Raw genomic sequence first — 22,931 nt, 5'->3', positions numbered from 1 at the left:
TGATATAGTGGTGTAATGGTTGTTTGGGATTAGTAGCCAGACAGAGAAAATATTACATGCATAGAGTTTAGTATCACTGTTGACGAGGATTTGCACTTTTTTATATTTTAACATGTCGATGGCAGCCTGGAAGAGCTCGGGATGGCGCGTCAGCCTCACTGCGCAGCTGATGGGCGCCGCAAAGCTCGCATTCTGCTCGCCTGGATAGTTGACTGCAATACGGCAAGTACGAGAAATGGTGGCGCAAGCTCATTGCAATGGGTGGGGGGATCTGGCATGCTCGGTTTGTAGAGGCTGATTCTGTCGTGATATTTAATCAGTATTTCGGTGCGCCATCGCTGTTCATTTCTACCTGGCCAAATGCTCTCTTTGATTTTCCTCTATGTTTCTTTCTTGCCCACTTCAAACAATGCTTAATTTAGACATCATTGGCTGGGTGCAGCGACTGTGTGCCTAAGCCAATTTACACCTCGAGTAGAGACTGCTGGTAGCCGGTGTTTGCGTTGTGTGGCATGTCGCATAAGATTCTATCCACAGCCAATTACCAACCTCAGTATTGGTAGCACAACATGAAAGAATATATTTCCTCACCTAGAAAATAAAACCCAGCGGATTTACCCCCAACACCTATAAACCTCGTTCGGAAGCGAAACAAAACACAACCACCAAAAACTCGCAGGGCCTACCCTAGAGACATCTCCGCCCCGGACCCGCTTGGACCCTGTGCCTGGCCTGGAGTCTGGCTTGGACTGCCAACTGACTTCTGCACACTCCTTGACTCGCCGGCTCCAGAAGGGCCACCGAAAAGGCGAGAAGAGCCCAAAAGGAAGCAAAAGGAAGCCAGGCCAACACGCCAACAAGGGAGGCACACCATTAGCTCGCCCCAGAGCTTGAGTAGCGTCATCCAGGCAGCTCCCGCTAGTCTCGCTGGACGTGTGCTTTGTCCATCATCCCACCTTTGCAAGCCACCCTCAGTTTCGAAACGTTTTCGCGCCCCATTACGCTTCGCTCTGTCTCTAAGCGTCCGCCACGCATGATTAGAAACCCAATGACGGGGTGAAGCCCCTGATTGAAATACGCAATGGGTGAGTTTCAAATATACCCACGCCCGGCCTCAACCTGATGATTTTCGCTCCTCCGCCTCACTTGAGCCAATGGCCAGAATAGCTACACGTGCTTCGGGCGAAAATCATCCGTTCATGCCGCGCACTGTTGCGCGTTTTGCTGTAGCGGCCCAATCACCTCGCAACCTCACCCAATTTGCTCAGACGCTCTTCAAACCCCCAAAGCTCTGACCCTTATCACGTTGCTAATCGATCCGTCATCGCAGCTCCGTCGCAACCGCCCCCCGATTCTGCGCAGGAGCCGCCACCGCAACCCAAGTATCCCACCATCTCGCGATCGGCCTCGCGCCTCGACGAAGATGACCGTTCCTGGGAGCACACTATCCGTCTAGTGTCGCCCGAGCCCGTGCTGTCCCCGCCGACCGTCGCCCACTCGCGAGAGTCCTCCGCAGAAAAGGTACCGCGCCTCCAGGCCTCGCTGACCTCGCCGCGATCCGCCACCAGTGCCGCCGCCCGACAAAATATCGACGCCACGCGCGTTGCTGCCTACGGACACCACCGGCAGACTTCCATCGTGCATGGCATACAGCACTCTAGAAATGGGAGCATCGCCAGCTCTGCCTCCAGCCCCTTGAGCCCCCAGATGATAGCCGCCGCTGGCGTCGGGCTCGACATGGACTCGGTCAGCGCTAGGATGGATGCCATCGTCACGACAAATTCTTCTGCCGCGGCAGGCACTGTATCTCCAACTGCGATGGAAAAGTCAGCCTCGACGACCGACGTGCCCGCGTTTGGCTCGACCCAGCGCAAAGTCGACCAGATGCACAGCAAATCACGCCGCGACCACCCGAACCACCACTCGCATTCCTCTCGACATCGTGACGACCAAAAAACAGTGGGAGAATATGCCCTTCACGTCCTCTTCACATCCTTCATTGCGCAAGCTGAAGAAAAACTCAACGAATGCATTACCGTCCCCTTCGACCCCGAACCGAATGTTGATCAAATATGCGGTCCAGGCGTTGACCCCGCCTTTGACCAGCTTATTGTCGCTCTAGGTCACATTGCGAGCCCCAAACCGAAGGCCTTGATAGATTCCATGATGCTTTGGCGCAAAAGCAAGAGCGACGCCGCCAACGATGCCCGCAGCAAGCTTCAGCAGCTACGCAACAACACACCCGGTACACCGTTGATGCGAAGAAACACGGAGCCCACAGGCATAAGCCCGGCCGATAATGCGTTTCCGACGGGCGTATCTTTGGGCGCGACGCAAGAGGATGTTGCCAAACAGGAACGCCGCTCTACAGTCTCCATCTATATTCTCTGTCGCGTGCTTGTCGAGGTCATCTGCCAAAGCAGTCTTGCATCAATCACGCCAGAAATGGAGGACAAACTGGAGAGTATCATATTTGGACAGCTCAAACAGGCCGACCCCGAACAGCTGGCTATCTCGCCGCTTAAAATGGCCAACTGGAACCTTTTCGCCCAACTCCTTGGATACATGAGTGAAATTAATTTTGCAGGAATCACTCGCCGATTCATCGAAGACTTGAGTGCTTGTCTCCATGAACGAGTTGTCAAGAGTCCCACATCAGCTTCGGGCCGGGAAGTAGACGGCAAGATCGATCTCGTCCTGAATGGTATGAAACACCTGCGCGTCAAGGTGTCACCGGAAGAGTCGTGGGAGCAGTCCTGCGATTTTCTCATTAAACTGGGTCGTCTGTTCAGCAAATCCCATGGCCAGAGAGTTAAGTCCGCCTTTTGCCAGGTGCTCGATACGCTTCTGCGACCCATTGCGGCCAAAGCTCTCAACAGTCATCTGATGCATCCCAAATGGGCCGATGTGCTTTCTGCCATCGGACCGCGCCTCGCACAAATGTATACAAAGCCGAGGCACTGGGCTGTGTCATTTCCTCTCACAGCTACTCTGCTTTGTGTCTCGCCACCAGAGAACTTTACATCGCAGTGGTTGCAGCTGATCATGCCGCTGCAAACCAAGATCAAGGATAGATTTACAAAGCCTCTTTGCCTGCAGGTCATCTCCCGGCTTGTCTGGACATATTTATATCGCACAAACGACAGCATTCCAAGCGCCTGCAGGAAGCTAGAAGATGTCATCCGACTTGTCATGCCTTCCTCGAAGCGCAGTCTCATCGCTGCAGATGCTGCCGTCACTGAGCCTCTGATCCAGCTGATTCGCATCATTGGATTCAAACACCCAGAGTTTTGCTTCCGAACCATCATCTTCCCTCTGATTAATGCCGACCATTTCATGCTTACCAAAGACCCCAAGGTGGACCAGCTTGACCCCGACAGAATCGTGATCGGAATTCGCGCATTTCTCAGCATCATGTCAGACCTCGAAAGAGGCGAACAAGGCCGCCCCCCCTTTCCGCAAACATTCGAAGCCACATCAAACCTTGAGAGAGTTTCTACGTCCCCTGTGATCTCTGCGAGATCGAGGTCACCTTCAAGTCCGACAGCCTCGTCTAAGAAAGAGACAATCTCGAGACCAGTGCTCACCTCTGTTCTTACAGATGGGGTGCGCGAATACTACCTCAAGTTTTGCGAAGTCTTGGGCAAAATCACAATTGTATGTGATAATACCTTTGGTGGACAGGCGACCCTGGATGAAAAGTTCAACAGTCCAGGGCCCAAGACGCCAATCTCCGAGTCCTTTACATTCTCCCGCAGAGACGACGGCCAAACTGCCCAGGATCAACGGCACGCATTCTATGAACTACTTCTTATTTCTGTGCAGGCGCTGCCCAGGTGCCTCCCCACCGATGTGCCCTTCAATACCCTGATCAATCTACTGTGCACTGGCACTGCTCATGTTCAATTCCATATTGCGGATTCATCCGCCGCTTCGCTCAAGGCAATTGCCAAGCATGCTCACGCCCAGCAAGTCACCATGGGCTTTGCACGGTACATCTTTAATTTTGAAGACCGTTATTCGACCATGTCTGATGGTGGGATGCTTGGGCCGGGACACATTGAGAATACGCTGCGCCTCTATGTAGAGCTGTTGCAGATCTGGATTGAAGAAATCCGTCAGAAGAAGCGAGATGCAGCTTCAGTTCAGGGCGATGGCAGAGGAGCCGACCAAAGAGCGCTTAAGCTGGATCTGTCTCAGGTTTGGGGTGAAGTTGACCAAGCCGAAGCACATGGTCTTTTCTTCCTCTGCTCTCAATCTCGACGCGTGCGCCACTTTGCCATTACCGTGCTGCGTCTAATCACCGAATTCGACAAGGCCCTCGGGAAAGACGCTTCTACTGAGAAGGATACGCTCAGGCTCATTGACATCCTTGAAAACGATTCCATCCAAGTGATGAATTTCAACGAGGAAAGCCTCTCTGTTGCGGAGCGAAGTCGCCTGCAGCGGGGCCTGAAGAACATCAACAGCAAAGGCGCCGTTGTTGAGCTATGTACCAGCGATGTTACGTATGATGCAACGCTGTGGTTCAAAATCGTACCGAATCTGATACGCATCTTCTTTGAGAGATGCCCATTTGCAGTCACAATCTGCCGCGACTTAATTTGCAATCGCATAATTCAGCTATACAAGTCGATTGTTTGTATATCAGAGCCTTCACGTGGCCTTTTGTACGGCGGAGAGTCTGGGAATCAGCGAATGGGCAACAGATCTGCGGCCGCGCACCCAGAGGTTATGATTGAGCAGTGGAAGCTGTACCTGATATTTGCATGCACAACTATGGCCGATCCGGGAGCGCTACCAGCACCAACCAACCCGAAAGACCTGCAACATACTCGGAAAGGCTCCCGGCATGCGTCCACCGACAAGATCATGACGGCCAGAACTTTGTTCAAATACCTAATACCTATGCTTTCAGCCCACTCCGCGTCCAGCCGCGACGCTACTGTCGTCGCGATGGGCTCAATCAATATCCATATTTACAGATCTTTGCTGGAGGAATTGCAAGGCCAGGTTGCTCGATGCAACGACGAGGCTAGAGCCAGAATTCACCAGCGCACAAACAGCAGCCCCCGTCGAAACAGAAAGATGGATCTGCTGCGAACGGAAATCACGCACGTACTCAAATTGACATCGCACCACCTTCGGGATGAGCGTGTACATGGCAACGACTTTTTCTTGACAACATTGACATCATATGCCAAAGATTTGAAGCTGTTCCTCATGGACGGTGAAGTGCAGATGGACTGGGAGTTTCAAAAGCTGCGACAGCACTACTGCGGTCTGATGGAGACCTTGTTTGAGGGCATCAACCGAACCCAAGACCCTTCACGGTGGATGACCTTTGAGTCACGCAAGTCTGCCTTCTCCTTGATGGAAGACTGGTGCGGCTTTTCCCCGAACCAAAACCAAATTCGTGCTAGGGAAGATACGATGAGGCAGTCTGTCATTGACCAGCAGTCGATGGGAGAGCGAGGTACCGTGACGGCAGCCATGGAGATTGAGAAACGAAATCTGCGCAACGCTGCTCTGAGCGCAATGGCAGCACTCTGTGCAGGCCCCGTTACGTTTACCACCGAGAGTGGCGTTACGCTGCAGTTTGACGTACGCCGCATGCTGGCATGGGTTGAAGCCATCTTTAATTCTGGAAGTGACCGTATGAATGTCACTGGCCGACTGGCGCTGAAAAACCTTGTCATCCACAACAAAGACTACCCGTATCTCCTTGATCACTGCATCGCACGCTGCTATCTCGCAGAGGCCCCCAAAGTGCTCGAGAGCTATTTCATGGTCTGCATGGACGTTCTTCAAGAATGCCCCGACTATCCTTGCCCGTTCTGGAAAATGCTTGGCCTCTGTCTCTTCACTCTCGGAAATGACCAGAGCGAGATTCGGTCAAAGTCTGCTGCAGCTCTGCGATCCCTCGAGCTTAGGCAGCAACGCAACTCCAAGATTCGCGACTTTGACATCAGTATTGCCGACAAGACGCAGGCGGTGTACAAGCTGGCCCAGTTTGAGATATCAAAGCGACTCGCAAACTCGTACACTGAATTGGCCTTTCACATTGTCTCAGAGTTTACTCTCTATTTCAAAGACCTCCAGCCGCATGCACAGCGAAATGTTGTTGCAGTCATCCTGCCGTGGATTCAGGCGATTGAACTGAAACTGGATCCGAACGGCGGACCCACAGCTCAATCATACGTCCTGCTCGCTAACCTGCTCGAAATCACGATCAAGTCGAGCGTTGCCCTGCATAACGAGGTACAAGCGCTATGGCAGGCCTTGGCGACAGGTCCGCACCCTGGAAATGTGCGGCTGGTTTTGGACTTTATCATGCAACTCTGCCTTGAACGGCGGGAACAAAACTTTGTCGAATACGCGAAGCAGATTGTCGTTTTTCTGTCAACCACAAGCGGCACGCCTGGTATCAAAGTGGTTGAGTTTCTGCTGCTGCAAATCACGCCTAAGGCCATGGTACCCAACGAGAAGCGGGACTCGATGCCTCCTCCGCCGGACGTTAGCGCCCTGCCGTACTGCGCTGATCTTAATGAAGCTCTGCCTGTTGGAACGAAGCAAGCAGGGTTTTCTCTCGGACAACTTTCCTTGATACTCCTTGTCGATTTGATGGTTGCACCAGTGAACCTGATCCCCGAGAATATTCCTTCTCTGCTGCACGTGGTTACGGTTCTGTGGGATCATTATACCCCGCTCGTGCAAGAACAGGCTCGTGAAATGCTGGTGCACTTGATACACGAGCTCGTCCTCTCTCGCATGGACGAAAACCCCCACGATACGAGAAAGCAGACCATCGAGGAACTCATAGACCTAGTTCGTGGCCATGATCGAGCAGTCGTCTGGAGCTATGAAGACAGCAATGGCAAGGTTGACGAGCAAGACAACAAGGTACCTCCCAGCATGGAATACCTTACTGCCGAAGTGCTGCAAACGTTTGAACCTGCGTATCCCGGTATCAAAGAGCAATGGGGAAGGCTTTCCCTTACTTGGGCCACCTCGTGTCCTGTCAGACATTTGGCCTGTCGCTCGTTCCAAATCTTTCGCTGCGTCTTGACATCCTTGGATCAGTACATGCTTGGCGATATGTTGGCACGGCTGTCGAATACAATTGCCGATGAAGACCCAGAGATCCAGTCATTCTCTATGGAAATTTTGACAACTTTGAAGACACTGATTGTCAAGCTCGAATCCGACAAGCTACTCACGTTTCCTCAGCTCTTCTGGACCACGTGCGCATGTCTGGAATCCATCAACGAACGAGAGTTTAGAGAAGCCGTGGACATGCTCAGCGAGCTTGTAGGCAAAGTGGACTTGCGATCCGCTAGCGTTCGACGCCTGATTGCAGATGGGCAGCCACCTCGCTGGGATGGGACTTATGATGGTCTGCAGCCGCTGCTTCACAAAGGCCTCCGCTCAGCCGTCTGCTGGCAGCCGACATTGGATATCATGGAGCAGCTCGTGAAGCTCCCCAATGATCCTCTCATTGGCGATGATCAACGTCTCTTCTTCACGCTGCTAGCCAACTTTCCAAGATTTCTCAACGATCTGGATCAGCGCAGCCTGCCAGCAGATGATGTCCTGCAGTCTGCACATGTTTTGCTCGCCGAGGCAGACCGACAAGGCCTTGAAGGTATTGCGTTGACGCTCGATGACTACGTCAATGGCAACATCCACAGTGGTGGCGATCTACTGACAATATTATTTGGAGCGCTGAAGGAATACTATCTTCCACAGCTTGACTTCAAGATGATCACCTTTTTGCTTGGTCTGCTCACAAACTCCATCACCTGGGTCAAAGTTCACACGATGCGCATCCTGTGTGTCGCAATCCCCGAAGTGGATATGCGCAACCCTGAGCTTGCGGGGCACGGCTCTGATCTGATTTCGCCATTACTTCGCCTGCTCCAGACCGACTTGTGTATGAATGCTCTTGAGGTTCTTGACAACATCATGACAGTCTCGGGCAGCCACATGGACAAACACCACTTGCGCATGAGCATGACGCGCGCCACTTCCAAGATCATCCGAAAAGAATATGAGCGCACGCAGAGTCTGTTTGGTATCCCCGAAGCTTCCGGTTGGGCGATTCCCGTGCCAGCCAAGAAAACAGAGGCGACTCGGGCAAACATCCATGCTGCATTCTACATGTGCCAAAGCGCAGAGGGATCGTCGACTGAAGCCACCCCGACGGCGGAGGTTGAATTCCACAACGACGACTTTGCATATGGATACTTTAACTCACATGAGCGTTCGGCGACTATGCTCTCTGATGATGGCCGCGCCGATACGCTTGTAGGGGACCTTGTAACCAAGCTGGATAGTTTGGATGACTTTTTCGACGAGCCGTCAAGCCCTCACACCGATGACGACGGCCGGTCATCGAGGACGGTCACAGAGTACGATCCGGATGCATTCGATTCGGAGACGCAGCTTTACGACGAACAGATTTTGCCAATCCTCCATCAAGCATCTAGCAACACTTCGTTCCAGAATGGCTTCGCCGACAGACCACCCGCAATGTCTCGAGAAGCGAGCGCCAATGCCATGAACCCTGGCGCCTTTAACATTGTGACGTCGCCTCGACCAGCGCTGCACTCGCGTTCCATCACGTCCCCATCTGCCCCAGCGTCATACTATCCGCATATGGCGGGCGACATGACGTCTGACGAGGAGTACTTGTCGGGCGGCTTCTCGGACGCCGACGACGAGCGGCCCAGCGCAGCCACCAACATTGGCAGCGTCTTCTCCCTCGAGCACATGGTGACACGACCGCCCAAGCCCGAGGTCATCACCACGGCGGCGACGCCGACGGGGGCCACAAAGTCGTCGTCGAACTTGCGGAGACTGACGAGCCGGTCTCGCGACGAGCACCGCGGGCGTGAAAAGACACCACCGCAGCCCACACCCAAAATGCCCACACCGAACCCCAATATGTTTGCAGGCGGGCAACAAGATGTGCTGTAGAGGGCGTATTTCTTATAAAAAAGTAAAAGCAATTCATGCAGAACTGGGCTTGGATGTTGGATACAGAGCACCCCAAGTTCGGAGCGATCCAACATCTGTACTGATGTATATTCCAAAAAACAAACAAAGGGGATACAAGGCGTTTAGGAGAAAATAAGGATATAATGATAGTTTGCAGGATTTAAAAAAAGCAGAGCTAATAATAAACAAAGATTCTGTTTTGGATATTGAAATGAGCCTGGCTGCTGTGATGGACTGTATAATAATTAAAAACGATCCTATATCCGATAGGTAACGCCGACCAAAACCATAAATGCAATAATGTCATAAACCCGCATCAACGCTTTTGGGGTATTATATTTCAGATAGATGCGATTGAGAGATGTCGACACGTCGCAAGCGCTCTCGGTGGGCTTAGTATCGGTGACGCGTCGAGTAGTCCTTGGGGCTGACGACCAGACCGCGGCCCTTTTTCGCGCCGCGGTACACCGTCTCGACGATGTCGATGAGCTCCTGCTTGTCCTCGAGGACCCAGTTGAGCTTGTTGTTGTTGCCGGTGCCAAAGTCGACCATCATGTGTTTGTTGCGAAAGAAGAACATGATTGTGCAAGGATCGTAGAGCTCTACGGAAGCAAAGTCAGTCCAAGGACCAAGGACGCGGGGGAATCTCCCTGGTTGATGATGCGATACGTACCGTACATTTGGTTGAAGTCGGGCACCTGGTCAATGTCGCAGACGTAGACGACGGCGAAGCTCTTGACCTTTTCGGCAATCTTGTAGAGGACCTCGTCCTGCTGCATGCAGGCGGGGTCCCAGTCGCGGCCGAAGCGGATGACGACGAGGCGCTCGTCCTCGCTGAGGATGGCCTGGTCGACGTGCCAGCCGGAGCTGAGATGGGGGATGACGACGGAGCCCATGGCGGCGGACGAGTTGAGCGGCCTAGGAGAGTTGGGGGGGTAGAAATGCGCAGATATGGAGAGGAAAAAGAGTGATGCGATCGCGGAAGCTAGGGAAGAAAAGATTTGGCGGGGTTCGTCTCGGTGCCTGGGGCGGCTGAAGGACCCCGCTATGACGCCGGAGCTCGGTTTGATGAATATCCACATGAAAGCAGCTCTTGATGATAAACTATTACTTAAATTAATATATGCAAATTTCAACTATTCAAGCTGGTTACAGTCGCTTGAATATGCGACAAGCTTGTTTCAGTCGCTCTCATCTATTTCCGACAAGGCTACGACACCGTGAAGTCGGCATCGCGCACAGTCACCATGTTCCAATGCCATATACACGCCTTGGACAAAGACCATTCCTCAACTCTAGTTGTAGACTCATTTGTCCGTTGCCCTTGAAAGCGCCTGGAGTTGTGCCCTGCCGCCTGCGCTGAAAGTGATGCTGGCAGAAACATCATCCTGACTGTACACAAGAGAACTAGGACGTTGTCGACGGCATATGCGCTGATTGGTGGGCAGTAGTACACACAGCTACACATGAACTTCAGTGGGAAGCATCCTACACGATAGCTGAAAGTATGTGTATACTTGAAGCAACTGGCTACAGACTGCAAGGCCGACGCCCGAGGACAACGACACGTCCAGTTCCAAGACGACGCCACGACACCCTGGCACTTTCTTGCGAGACCTGCATCAGACACCGCGGACATCGTTACCCCGTCAAGTTACAGGTATGCTGCAGTAGAATTTGCTCCTGGTGGTGACTGGGTATAACGACCTTGACGTAGGAAGCGCCAAGTCTTTTGCTGCTAGGCAAACATTCGCGTCAGTTTCTAGTCATTGACGGGCCGACATTAAGGGACCTCGAATGAATAACTTGCGAAGCACACGCGCAACGCCATCCCATCAGCTCCAGACGATGTAATTTGTCGGTGTCCCTTCTGGCGTTTTTCTAATGCAGTAGCACACAGGCTAGCGTAAAAGCTATCACCAACGGTGAGGCCGCTGCTTTTCCGTAGTGTGCAACCATAAAGTCATGTAAATATACCATCATGTTATTCAACTGGATAAAAATATGACTAACTTAAGTCGTTTCTTTGTTTGTAAATCCCAGGAAACTAACTATTTGCCAGCCATTTTGCTACGTAGACTCACCATCTCGAACTGCTCATCAACTTGGCGCACCAAAACTTGGCTCCCTCAGCTGGGACGGCTGTCATATTTCTCGATTTTTGGCGTGCCGATCCACTGAAGAATCTCACACAATCTACGCCCGAGACAATGGCTTCGCGGATTTATGTGGTGTCCTTTCACCCACGTCGCCGCCCAGTGACACATAGTAGCGTGTAGCTTAGATTACACATTTAATCTGAAAGTGGTACAAGTACATGGTTTTGCAATGATGTGGTGTGATGGTGGCGCGCGGTGGGGTGATGTGCAGTGGCGCTAACACGCGGAGCAAGGCCGTCTCTTTCCTCTTTGATTTGACGACCGTCATCTAGTTACTGCAAGTTGGGACCGGGCACCTACAAGCAAGCCAAGCTTAGGGACTGAGGGTACGGGGTATTTCGTTATATGTGTCCACGGTTCTGCACCATGCTGCTATCCCTTCATCTCATTTACTCTGCTGCAAAACACTCAACCACATCCGAGCGACTACTACAACACACGATACAGAGCTAATGCATCGCGCCTCTATGCGGTGCACTCATGTGCCCGCTGCGTCTCAACGGCAGGTAAAGCATATCGATTAACCCCAATTACGCTTCTTGAGACTTCAGCTGACTTTTACACCTTCTCCCTCATCTAAAAGTCTAGATGCTGCCTCAGAACATGTTATTTCAATTTGTACCACCCTTCATACATGTCTAAAATACTCCAGCATCCCACCCTATAAAACCCTCGACACTAATGAACTAGTAGGCTTCATCCTGCGCCGCATTGTTGGCGGGGCTTTTAGCCCCAAGCTGGCCAAGAAGCTAGCCCGGCTCGTCAACATGGAGACAAACTTAATGCTGAGCCTCGAAACTGTCGCTAAGGAGCGCAAAGAAGTCACTGTATGCTCCAAAGAAAAGATTTCACACAGTTCTAGTACTAACGAGCTATTTCTAGCAACAATTGTCCGTCTGGGGTGAGGATGGCGAAGGATACATCCCTGATCTTACCGACAAGCTCGGTGTTTGCCTCTACGAGATTGGCGAGCTTGAGGATCAATACGTTGACTGCTACGACCAGTACCGCATCACCATGAATGGTATCGTCGACATTGAGAGCTCTGTTCAACCCACTCGAGACCGCAAGTTACCAATTTCAGTGCAGCTAGTATCGATCAGATGCTAACACATCCCGGGCAAGGGAAAAATCAACGACAAGATTGCCCGGCTCAAGTACAAAGAGCCCAACTCGCCCAAGATTTTTGTCTTGGAGCAGGAGCTTGTCCGTGCTGAGGCTGTGTCCCTCGTCGCCGAGGCCCAGCTGTCCAACACCACTCGTGAAAAGGTCAAGACTGCCTATACCTATCAGTTCAATTCTATCAGAGAGCACTGCGAGAAGGTCGTTATCATTGCTGGCTACGGCAAGCACCTCCTTGAGCTCATCGACGATACCCCAATCATGCCTGGTGAATTCGAACAGCCATATGACAGTCATGAGGCTAGTAGAGCTATCCTTCGGGACTGCGAGGATAGTCTCGCTAATTGGGTCACTGCAAACACTGCCGTCTCCTCCAAGCTTTCCACCCACTTGCACACTCTGTCTCAACACAACAATAACAGCTTATCCGCTAGAAATGAGAATCACAGTCGTTCTTGCCAAGAATCTCCAACGAATAAGAACAGCTCCCGGATCAACCGCAATGCCAAGGAAAGCGACAAGAAAATAGGAAAAGAGGGCACTAGCGACATCAAACCGGAGGCTACAGTCTAGTTGAGGAAATACTTGACTGACTAGTTCATGGGTATTTGCCATCTCGTGGACACTATCTCGTACATCCCCTCTGTAGTTCCTGAGGGGCTTGTAACTGTATACTGTTTGGTTTCAGCGTCCGAACACCTATAACAAAATGAGGTGCTCGAGAGACTTGCAGTGGAATGGCGCAGAATACTCCTGAGACTAGCAGTAATACTATAACATAAGAACGTATACTTAAGCGATTACGATGTAGATAGTAATGAAGATATGATCTATTAGAAAACCCCACCTGACTTTGGCAATTACGGCTCAATCTAGCACATATAATGAGAAAAGGTTTAAAATATTCTTAATTATATAATAGACATATTACTCTTAAATAAAAATAATGCAGAAGCGGGAGTTCGAGGTGGAAATGATCGATTGGGCAGTTGTAGCCTTCGCGGCGTTCTTAGACCCAAATTTGCACTCCACACCATTTCACGAGTACGATTGACGGTGTAACCGTGGCCAAGGCTAACGATCACATCTACTAACGAGTCTTCAGTATTTAACAATTTAATAGCTTCTCAGTTGAATCCCGGCATTGTTGAGATTGCAGCTAAGAAGAAAACGTGATGGGGATGGTGCATATACTCGCGGTTCCGAGCATGCGACCGCGGTAGGTGAAACTAGAAGTGTATAGTCCGTCGCACTCAAAAGCGCCTGGAGCTGTGTCCTGCAGTATGTGCTGGGAGCGATGCTGGCAGACAGACCATCCTCGTTGCAGACAAGGGATCTAGGGCGTTGTGAAAAAAACAAGTCACCAGAGGTCTTAGCATCAGAAGCATAGTGCTAGCAGACAACCAATCACCACTGCTTGCAACGGGGCCTCGTCCTCAACAGACGTGGTGGAGGAGATGCCAAGAGAGCAGAGATCGCCGTCGGCAAAAAGGACCGATACGTCGTCGTAGGGCTCTGCCATGTGGGCGCTGCCAAGGGTGGAAGTGACTGAGCCAATCTCGTTTCGAACGTCGCAGGGAACGTCATCGTTACCGTCGGCGGACAGCAGATGCCAAGGAAGCCGAGATCGCCCGTCGGCAAGAGAAAAGAGACGAAGGCATAAGGTTCTGCTATGTGGGCACCGCTGAAAAGTCAGAGTGGCTGGGCTATTATTCCTGTTTCTAATGTCAGAACGTCCTCTGCACACTCTATGCGGGGAGAATAAATGTCTGACCAATGAGCAGCGTTCCGCTTACATTCCACTACAAGCAAAATCGCAATTGCATGCAGATCCAAGTTATTTCGTATCCATCCAGGGCCCGGGCCTGCGTGTACTCTCTGGTATCGAACCCCGCTGCGCACGAGAACCATCAAGCTATGGCAGACAAAAGCAGGGCTGTGCAATCCCAGCGTCTTTCCCTGTTCTCGTATTCTCTGGCGAGGCTCCCATAAACAGCACCGCCGCGTCATCTACGCGACGCTTGGTGCTCTATACTCCTCGTGCAATGTGCGCTCGGTCTTTTTTTCAACCTGACAAAAGTAGAAGGTAGCACTTTCCAATGCATATACGAGATGATATGAGTAAGTTATCCACCCGTCGGCTCTTCGGCATGGCGTTATAGTAGCTGCGCCACAGAGATTCAAAGTCGATTGATACCGAGTCAGGGTTTCGCGCAATCCATGTCAAAGTAGCTCGATCTCGCCAGGATGTCTCTGCTACTGTCATCTACATTGCTGTTGATGGCGTGTTTGCTACTTTGGAGACTTCGTCAAAGTACTGTGCTGTGCTCGCTAGTTGGCATGATCAAAGATTCGACACTTTCGAGGGGGAGAAAAAGAACCCTTAAAAAAGAACCCTTAAAAAAGAACCCTCGAAAAAAGACCCCCCGAATAGTAATCATAATTTGGTCATCGGGCATCGCAGCGTTATATGATTGATTAGCCGTCGGCTGTATGCCTGGATAGCTGGCTTCGTTTGCGCGTACTGATCGACAGGGGAGTGCTTCGCCACTCGGCACCTTGCGCCATCAGTACCATGCTCGCACGGTCGGGACGTGCTAAAACGAGATCCTCGATCGTCTGCAGAGCCTATCCAAGGAACCTGGAACCTCTGGGCTACGATTGGGTGCGTTTCATAACTAGTGCGGTAGTGGCACAGCCCTCGGGACTACGCAAATACGTCAACTCGAAGCAATATCGCTACCTAGTGTGGAGAGGAAAAAGTAGACAACTGTTTACGTATCTGTTAGATGTAGATTCTTATGAGGCAGCCTGGCTTTTTTTCTGTCCTCCTACCGCATTTCATCTATTCGCTTTCGCCAGCGACTTATACTTGATTATTGGACTGGCTCGCGTCTTCGGGTAGGGAGAAAATGGGATATCTATTTTGATGGAAAGAGAATACCCCATGTGCATATTAACCTTTACCCCTGACGTAGTGGCTTTTTTGTTATTACCACTCGAACGGGAAGGTAAGGCTGTGGCGTTGCCGATGACATCGGCAACGGGTCCGTCGGTCATTCGGACTCGACATAAGCTCCTACCACATTGAGGTCGTCTAAACGACGTGTCATACCGGTAGTTATGCCTCATGCAAGTAAAGACTATCCATAGAGGCACAGAGGGGGCGTGATAAGCAACTGTAGTAGGAAAGTCACTCATCACAATTAGCACAGACAGAAAATACATGCTCACAAAGGGGGTATAAAGCCTTGCTGCTCCGGTCGACCACATCGTACTGCTCTACAATCAGCCAACACTACAAAAGACTTTGAATTCGATCAGAAGCTGCTGAGAACCGTTGATCAACATGTTTTATTCTCTATTCCTGGGCCTCATTCTTTTGGCTGGTGCTTTGGCAGCACCAGCTGGCGAAAGCGGACGCGGCGATGAACCGCCCGCTAGCCCTGCCGTCCACGGCAATTCATCTGTCCCGGTTCTGATAGGTATGAAGCAAAAGAACATTGAAAACATGATGGACTATGTGTTGGAGGTGTAAGTACCCAGCGATGGTGTCGCGCATGCTCTGTCGGTCTAACTTCTCAACAGCTCGGACCCAACTTCATCTAAATACGGCCAACATTACAGTCAGGCGCAGGTAGATGCGCTCTTTGCCCCAGATGAGCAAGCGATCAATGCTGTCAAGGACTGGCTTGTCAAGTCTGGCATAGCCGCCAACTCCATCAACTTGTCGCGAAACAAAGCGTGGGTGCGATTCGAGAGCACCGTCGACAAACTCGAGTCTCTCCTTGCAGTGAACCTTACTGCGTCAAAGAATGCCAAACGCGACACGAACGTTGAGTTCAAGTTGCCGTCGCAAATCTCGTCGCTAGTGGAGTTTGTGCTGCCTTCTTTCAACACCTCGAGCCACGCGGCCGCGGGCCGTCAGGCGAAGAACCCCGGCCGTCCGTCTTTTAAACCGTTTCGAGGTTTCGTCGATCCCGGTATGACATTCACCTAAGAAGGAAATATTTTGTAATAATTCTGACGTTGCGCTCTACGAACAGTCGCGACAGATAAGTGTAACGAGGTTATCACACCTGCCTGCATCCGAGCAATGTACCAGATTCCAACATCAAGCGGCGGCGCTCCAGTTCAGAACAATGTGCTTGGCATTTTCGAAACCGAGGGAGACTACTACAACCAAGCGGACCTGGACGAGTTCATCTCTATAGCTGCTCAGAACATCACGGGGAAGCCCAAGCCACTCAAATACTTGATCAACGGCGCAACGCTGGACGAAAGTCGCGACGACGCGGGCGGCGAGTCGAATCTCGATTTTCAAATGGCCGTACCCATCGTCTACCCGCAGCAGACGGCGCTGTATCAGATTCAATATCCCAAGTACGGGCTGGAAGACTTCAACTACATCTTTGCACAGTTCCAGGATGCACTCCTCGGGCCCTACTGCGGCGACAACGGCGACCAGGGCAGCGGCGTCGACTGCAACCAATACCCGGTGCCCAGTGTGCTTTCTGTATCTTGGGGTGACATTGAACCGCTGAATGCACCCTCTTCCACGATTGACCTTTACAAGGTATGTATTAACTCACCCGGCGCCACGCAACTGGACAGTGGGAAAAAAAGACTGACCAACAAACTCAAAGCGCATGTGCAATGAATGGGGGAAGCTTGCGCTGCAAGGCACAACGGTCGTTTTCGCGACCGGAGACCATGGAGTGGATGGCAATGGCAACGACAACTGCGACCACGACCAGCGCTTTCTTGTCGACGGCTCGAGCGCGTGCCCCTATATTACCTCGGTCGGATCTACCACGCTGCCCCAGGGCGCGACGGTAAACAGTTCCGAGATTGCAACAACTAGCTTTGGCTCCGGCGGCGGTTTCAGCAACATACACCCTACGCCCCCCTGGCAGAAAAACGCGGTGTCTACGTGAGTAATCGGAAAACGCCTTCTCCTCGCTCAGTGCACACTGCTGACTCTAGTTGGTGGTAGCTACTTCTCGCAGCACAACCCGGGGCTCCCGGCGACGTACTTTAACCAAGCAGGCCGCGCTTACCCCGACATTGCTGCCGTTGGCGACAATGGCTTCGTTGTCGTCCGAGGCAATCAGGGACTGAGCGGGGGAACCTCCATGTCGGCCCCGATTGTCGCCAGCATCTTCAGTCGCATCAACGAAGACCGCATCCGAGCGGGCAAAAGCACACTGGGCTTTGTCAATCCGGCCCTGTACAAGGCGTATGACGAAAAGAAGGCAATTTTTAATGACATTACCGTTGGATCCAACCCCGGGGACTGCCACACTCGCGGTTTCCAGTCAGCGCCCGGATGGGATCCTGTCACCGGTCTGGGGACACCCAACTATCCAAAGCTCCACGACTATCTCATGCAGGTCGGCAAATAGATGCGGCAAATTGCCATGCTTGGCAGTGTTTGAATCACAGTCCGAGATTTTCTCCCGGGTTTAGCTTTAGAGTTACAACACGCAAAAAAATGTTCACGGCAGTCACCCCAACTCTACCCAGTTCTTGTCGAAACGCGTCGCCATTTTCACAGATGTAGATAGTAACCTCTTGTTGGCAAATACAATCCACCTGTATTTATTAATACTGATGCTCAGGCACTAAATACAAAAGTAAGTAAATCGTAATATTCGTCTTTGACGTTGGTGATTCTTCAGCACCTGCTTCACATGTAGTTGTAGGGAGCAAGCCTACCCATCCCCGCCAGCATGGGCAAGGTTTGAAAAGTCAACAAGCATCAAACTCTTCCAATTGCGCGTCATGGCAGACATGTTTTCACAGAACCCGGCGTTGAAGAGAAAGTCGGGCGTCTCCTGCATCTTGCCAGCCACGTTGTCGCCCTTCTCGATGTATTCGCACAGGACAGCCAGGTGCCGCGTCTGACTGGGCCGAGCGAAGCGCACCACGTCGCCGCAATCGACAGCCCGCGGCTAAAGTCTCCTGGGTATCTTGGCCTGCAGCTCCTCGACCAATACCTCGATCCACCCGTGGCACTTGCGAAGCCGCGGCATTGAGGTAACCTCGTGCTGCCGCATCCTCGCGAGCTGTTTTTCTGCGTGTTTTTTGTGCTCTGCGATCCGTACACTCCTCCATTTCAATTTCAGACTGAAGCTTTTCGTCGAGATTTAGTCTGGTTTAAAGTCGGTCATGCTGTTTGATGCGGTGTGAGCGAGGGAAGAACACGGCTGAGTGACAACTGGTAGGATATAACTGGATGACCTTTCAGATCTAGCAAGACTTGTAAAAGATCAAAGAGCATAACAATACTCAATCACTATTGAGCAAATCTATAAGCTGTATTATTAAGATTCTTACCGCGAATAATTATATTTTTAGTTGAGAATTCTGATGGGAGACGTTTGTTAGTGGTTTGGTGGGAATTCGTGCTATACACTAGCAGACTGCCACGCTACGGCGGCTGTTCAGCACCCCCAGCTGCTAAAGTGGCGTGGCACATGTCGGACTGTCCCTGACAACCAACAGCGCACATTCATTGCAGAAGCTGCCGCAGCCCTGCGATGTACTGCGTGCGCAATCCGTCTGCGCGACGGCGCTTTATCTCACTGGCGACGCGGTCATCATCTCGCAGCCCCTTCGTGACCAGCGCGCGATGGAAATCCGATCGCCCAGAAGACGACAAGCTCCAGCAACAGCAGCTCATCTACCCGGCGCCCAAAACGACACAGCACAGCGACCTCGCCTCCTTCCAATCATACGCGAAACGAACCGGCCTCGACGAGAAGTCTACAGTCTACGTGGGCACACACTACGAATACGCCGTCGTGGCGCACCTCGCCAGGTACGGGTTCGACCTGCGACGCATCGGCGGCGCACGCGACCGGGGGACAGACCTGGTCGGGACGTGGACTATTCCCACATCAGGGGCAGCTGAAAGCTCATCGTCTTCGTCCCAGCCGCTCAAGGTTCTAGTGCAGTGCAAGGCCGGCTCCGGGCAGCGCGTCGGCCCGCAGCACATGCGCGAGCTCGAGGGCGCGTTTGCCGGGGCGCCGCCGGGCTGGCGCGGCAGCGACAGCGGCGTGCTGGCGGTCATGGTGTGCGAGCGGCCGGCGACAAAGGGCGTGCGCGAGGCGCTGGGCCACAGCCGCTGGCCGATGGCGTTTGTGTACTGCGAGGGCGGCGGCGGCGCGGTGCGGCAGATGCTCTGGAACAAGAGGGCCGAGGAGCATGGCCTGCAGGGCGTCGGGGTCGGGACGAGGCACGTCGGGGAGGAGACGGAGCTGGTGCTGCTGCGGAAAGGCAAGATGCTACCGTTTGTAAGCGGTTGAAAAATGCAAGATCCAGGGGATTAGTAGATGAGACGAGAAAAAAAAAAAGAGGGAACGGTTCGGGGTTCGTTTTCGTGCCGATATCCCGAGATGGACATGTTCTTTGGCGTGCATGAGAGTACCGTGATACCGGATCAAGCCAGGGCCGTCGAGGCTGCAGGGATCTACATACATCTTTGTAACAGCCGCGCGCAAAGTCGCATGGAGTTGTTGTACGCTTTCTTGCAGTGTTCAACTGAGATTTACTCCAGCCGGCCTTTGAGTCAGGCCTGACCTCGTTGAACCCCGTAGCTCCCCGACAGCTCCCCCGGCTGGACCGCTGCTGCTGTGAAAGTGGGGGAAGTTGAGGTTGAGGCTTGGCTGGATTTGGATTATTGATCTTGGAGCTATTCTTACAAATCAAGATGCAGCCCCAGTTTCGATCCCGCGCGGCTCCCCTCTTCGAAAGCTCTGACAGGACCGAGTTGCGGAATGAACCTGCGGGAGGCTGAAAAAGGAAACAAAAGGCATCATGATTATCGTGGGTAGCCTTTCCAAGTGAAGACGTGCGTGCCAATTGGTTGTGTTCCATTGTGGGCGTCCGGCAACCCCTCATCTCTACCTACGGGCCAGTCTAGCCAGGTACTCATCCAAGTAAATGCCATGAGCCTTTTTTTGTGTCAATTGCTCTGTTTTAATCTCTTGCGACTGAATCTACACAGATAAACTCCATGGTGGAATCTGCTCAGGGGTCAAAGCTAGGGTGCGATGCTGCTTTCCACATCTTCTGCAGCTCATCACGTTTACTAATACCATATCCCACCAACATCGCGTGCTTCCGTAATGTCACTCGGCAACCCGCAACCCAGACCCCGCTCCAAGCTGCCCTAAATTGTCCGCGACAACTGGAAAGAATGCGTTCCGGCGCCGACTAGGCCCCGGCTAGGGTGTGCCCAACAGTCATGAGCAAGCCCCTGCGGAGTGCTCGCGCCCCAGTTACGTAGCTTCGATGGGAGAACGTGCAACTAGCGCCGGCGCGTTGCATCATGGACCAGGCTTCTGGTGGTGTGGACAGCACATCCCCTATGGATCAGGGCCCCTCACTCGACGAGAACTATGATGTCGTTTCAGAGCTCCAGGGTCGTCAAGGTTGCTTTGAAGGCGAGGACGGAAGGTATAAAGCTGTCGCCTCCCCCCGGTCTACCTCAGCAACCCAAGTCCACACCCGTCACTTCTACATTTTATTGTACCTGAATCTCGCAGTATCACCAACATGTCTCTCAAGCCTATTACCGTCTACAACCACGGCAAGTCTAGGCCTCGTTTCCTCACGACCATGCCTTTGAACACCACAACTAACAATGGCAAACAGCCCGTGGCCCCAACCCCAAGAAGCTCAACATCATCCTTGAGGAGCTCAATGTTCCCTACAAGCTGGTATAGCCCACCACTTACTGCACACGCGCGAGAAGGCTCAACGACTAACAACGCAACAGATTGACATTGAGAACCCCAAGGATGAAGAGTTCCGCAAGATCAACCCCAACGGTCGCCTCCCCGCCATTGTCGACCCCAACAACAACGACCTCACCCTGTGGGAGTCTGGCGCCATCGCTGAGTACCTCGTCGAGACCTACGACAAGGAGAACAAGATCAATGCCACCGACGCCGCCGACAAGTGGCACCTGAAGCAATTCCTCCACTTCCAGATGTCCGGCCAGGTAAACACGCAACAGCCCATGCCACGTCAAATAGAACCAGTCGCTGACAACCATACAGGGTCCTTACTACGGCCAGGGTGTTTGGTTCCACAAGTTCCATGCCGAGGACGTTCCCTCTGCCAAGAAGCGCTACCTCGAGCAGATTGACCGCGTCTGGAGTGTCCTGGACGAGCTCGTCCAGGGCAAACAGTATCTCCTCGGCAGCAAGCTGTAAGTTCACCATCCGTTTCATAACCGCCCAGGGCAGGACATGTAGTAAACTGATACTCTCTCGTAGGACCTACGTCGACCTCTGCTTCGTCCCCTGGGAGTTTACCGCGCATAGCTTCCTCGGCGACGACCTCAAGGCCGCTGGCCTCGATGCTGAGAAGAAGTATCCCAACTACTGGGCCTGGTACCAGCGCCTGCTGGCCCGTCCCTCGGTCAAGAAGACCTACGGACTGTAGGCGACACGTCTTGTCAGTAGCATAAAAGAAAAATGAGAAAAATGTGTAGCACGAGATACATGTCGAAGCAGCAGACGTAATGACAATTAAAAAAAAATGCCAAAGCAAATTGAAATGTGCAGAGTCGTGATGTCGTGAACCCTGCAAGAAGATTGTTTGACTGCGTACCGCTAATCATCCCACATGGCTGCTTTGGCCCGTTCCGCAGCTTCTGCCCTTCTTTGCTGCTCGGCGCGCTCTTCATCCCTGCGTTTTCTCTCCTGTTCGCGCACCGACTTTTGATATGCGCGCTGCTCCTCCGTCTGCTTGGGCGCCTTGAGGCCCAGCCCCGCCGCGATGAGCCTGCGCGCCACCGCGTCCGTCTTTTCCGGTCTGCGGCCGTCGCGGGCAGCGGCGGATGATGACGACGATGATGACTGCGGCGAGCTGAGAGTTTCCGGACTCCCCCAATTGTCGGGCGGCCTAGTAAAGGAGGGCGTCGCTGGGGTGGGCGGAGGCGCGACGGGAGCGTTGGCTGAGGCTGAGGCCTTGGGCGTTGTTGGCTCCTCCGGCTCATCAGAGACGTCTTCGTCTTCCCAGGAGTCGGCCACTTCCTCCTTTGCTTTGCTCTCGCTGCTTGGCTTGTTTTTGTTTAGGGTGAGGTTGGAGAGCCTGGAGCTCACCTCATCTTTGTTGGACGCCATGGTACAACCCAGCGGTGGGCCACGCAAACGTAGAGAGATCAGAGAGGCCGTTGAGGGAGACAGAGAGTGGCTGCTTGTCCCACCTATATTTCCCAAACTCTATGGATCCTCGCCGGTCGCGCTAATAAGCCTCAACCTGCAAATTCAAGACGTCACAGTCCCTAGGTAGGTAGAAGTTGGCTGTTGCAGTGCACAAGTCGTACTGCTGCACTGCAGCACTGTAGTGGATCGTTACAGGGCTCCTGGCCGTGGCTACGGGGGTAATGCTCCTGGTTGGGCCGGCTTTTAGCCGATGGAAGCTTCTGTGGAAATTTGCGCTAAAGCCGCTAGCCTGGCCCGCCGAGTTGCATTATTAAGTCGATTTAGGCACATGCGCTCTCCTACGTAGCACGCCACCTCCATCATCCTACAACGGCACGGTCTTGCCTTGGATCAATTCTCATCACAGTCGGCCCTCTGCCCGCCCAGAGCTTCCAGTTCGCTTGCCAGTTGCCATTGGCCCTATACTCTA

The 22,931-nt window shown here is 52.6% G+C and overlaps 9 protein-coding genes across 10 annotated transcripts; 6 read left to right on the top strand and 3 right to left on the bottom strand.

Annotated features, from left to right (window-relative positions):
- Positions 1 to 1,081: 1,081 nt before the first annotated feature.
- LMH87_008731 (uncharacterized protein) lies at positions 1,082 to 8,979 on the top strand (the record flags this gene model as incomplete). The annotated part of the gene is made up of 2 exons (XM_056201951.1): positions 1,082 to 1,085; positions 1,331 to 8,979. The coding sequence occupies 2 exons, from the start codon at positions 1,082 to 1,084 to the stop codon at positions 8,977 to 8,979; spliced, it is 7,653 nt and encodes a 2,550-aa protein (XP_056056563.1).
- A 414-nt stretch (positions 8,980 to 9,393) lies between these two features.
- On the bottom strand, positions 9,394 to 9,896 carry LMH87_008730 (uncharacterized protein; the record flags this gene model as incomplete). Its single annotated transcript, XM_056201950.1, has 2 exons — positions 9,394 to 9,602; positions 9,674 to 9,896. The coding sequence occupies 2 exons, from the start codon at positions 9,894 to 9,896 to the stop codon at positions 9,394 to 9,396; spliced, it is 432 nt and encodes a 143-aa protein (XP_056056562.1).
- A 351-nt stretch (positions 9,897 to 10,247) lies between these two features.
- On the top strand, positions 10,248 to 10,742 carry LMH87_008729 (uncharacterized protein; the record flags this gene model as incomplete). Its single annotated transcript, XM_056201949.1, has 4 exons — positions 10,248 to 10,313; positions 10,404 to 10,440; positions 10,537 to 10,660; positions 10,718 to 10,742. The coding sequence occupies 4 exons, from the start codon at positions 10,248 to 10,250 to the stop codon at positions 10,740 to 10,742; spliced, it is 252 nt and encodes an 83-aa protein (XP_056056561.1).
- An 897-nt stretch (positions 10,743 to 11,639) lies between these two features.
- Positions 11,640 to 12,854, top strand: LMH87_008728 (uncharacterized protein; the record flags this gene model as incomplete). Of its 2 annotated transcripts, none has more annotated exons than XM_056201948.1 (6): positions 11,640 to 11,665; positions 11,743 to 11,777; positions 11,853 to 11,986; positions 12,042 to 12,225; positions 12,285 to 12,316; positions 12,360 to 12,854. In XM_056201948.1, 6 exons carry the CDS (start codon positions 11,640 to 11,642, stop codon positions 12,852 to 12,854), a joined length of 906 nt encoding a protein of 301 aa, XP_056056560.1. The 2 variants fall into 2 exon arrangements, with proteins under 2 accessions (XP_056056560.1, XP_056056559.1); XM_056201947.1 differs by having other exon boundaries at positions 11,743 to 11,795.
- An 805-nt stretch (positions 12,855 to 13,659) lies between these two features.
- LMH87_008727 (uncharacterized protein) lies at positions 13,660 to 14,192 on the bottom strand (the record flags this gene model as incomplete). The annotated part of the gene is made up of 2 exons (XM_056201946.1): positions 13,660 to 13,996; positions 14,056 to 14,192. 2 exons carry the CDS (start codon positions 14,190 to 14,192, stop codon positions 13,660 to 13,662), a joined length of 474 nt encoding a protein of 157 aa, XP_056056558.1.
- Positions 14,193 to 15,630: 1,438 nt separating this feature from the next.
- Positions 15,631 to 17,686, top strand: LMH87_008726 (uncharacterized protein; the record flags this gene model as incomplete). Its single annotated transcript, XM_056201945.1, has 5 exons — positions 15,631 to 15,815; positions 15,870 to 16,264; positions 16,328 to 16,857; positions 16,928 to 17,214; positions 17,278 to 17,686. 5 exons carry the CDS (start codon positions 15,631 to 15,633, stop codon positions 17,684 to 17,686), a joined length of 1,806 nt encoding a protein of 601 aa, XP_056056557.1.
- A 1,137-nt stretch (positions 17,687 to 18,823) lies between these two features.
- On the top strand, positions 18,824 to 19,591 carry LMH87_008725 (uncharacterized protein; the record flags this gene model as incomplete). Its single annotated transcript, XM_056201944.1, has 1 exon — positions 18,824 to 19,591. One exon carries the CDS (start codon positions 18,824 to 18,826, stop codon positions 19,589 to 19,591), a length of 768 nt encoding a protein of 255 aa, XP_056056556.1.
- A 1,025-nt stretch (positions 19,592 to 20,616) lies between these two features.
- LMH87_008724 (uncharacterized protein) lies at positions 20,617 to 21,737 on the top strand (the record flags this gene model as incomplete). Its single annotated transcript, XM_056201943.1, has 6 exons — positions 20,617 to 20,744; positions 20,834 to 20,877; positions 20,943 to 21,007; positions 21,067 to 21,291; positions 21,350 to 21,501; positions 21,569 to 21,737. The coding sequence occupies 6 exons, from the start codon at positions 20,617 to 20,619 to the stop codon at positions 21,735 to 21,737; spliced, it is 783 nt and encodes a 260-aa protein (XP_056056555.1).
- Positions 21,738 to 21,907: 170 nt separating this feature from the next.
- Positions 21,908 to 22,420, bottom strand: LMH87_008723 (uncharacterized protein; the record flags this gene model as incomplete). The annotated part of the gene is made up of 1 exon (XM_056201942.1): positions 21,908 to 22,420. The coding sequence occupies one exon, from the start codon at positions 22,418 to 22,420 to the stop codon at positions 21,908 to 21,910; it is 513 nt and encodes a 170-aa protein (XP_056056554.1).
- Positions 22,421 to 22,931: the final 511 nt, after the last annotated feature.

The sequence above is a fragment of the Akanthomyces muscarius genome, assembly GCF_028009165.1.
Source record: "Akanthomyces muscarius strain Ve6 chromosome Unknown contig_18, whole genome shotgun sequence".
Lineage (NCBI taxonomy): Eukaryota > Fungi > Ascomycota > Sordariomycetes > Hypocreales > Cordycipitaceae > Akanthomyces > Akanthomyces muscarius.
The sequence above is the reverse complement of the archived record's forward strand: the minus strand, read 5'-3'. Positions and strand labels throughout refer to the sequence as shown.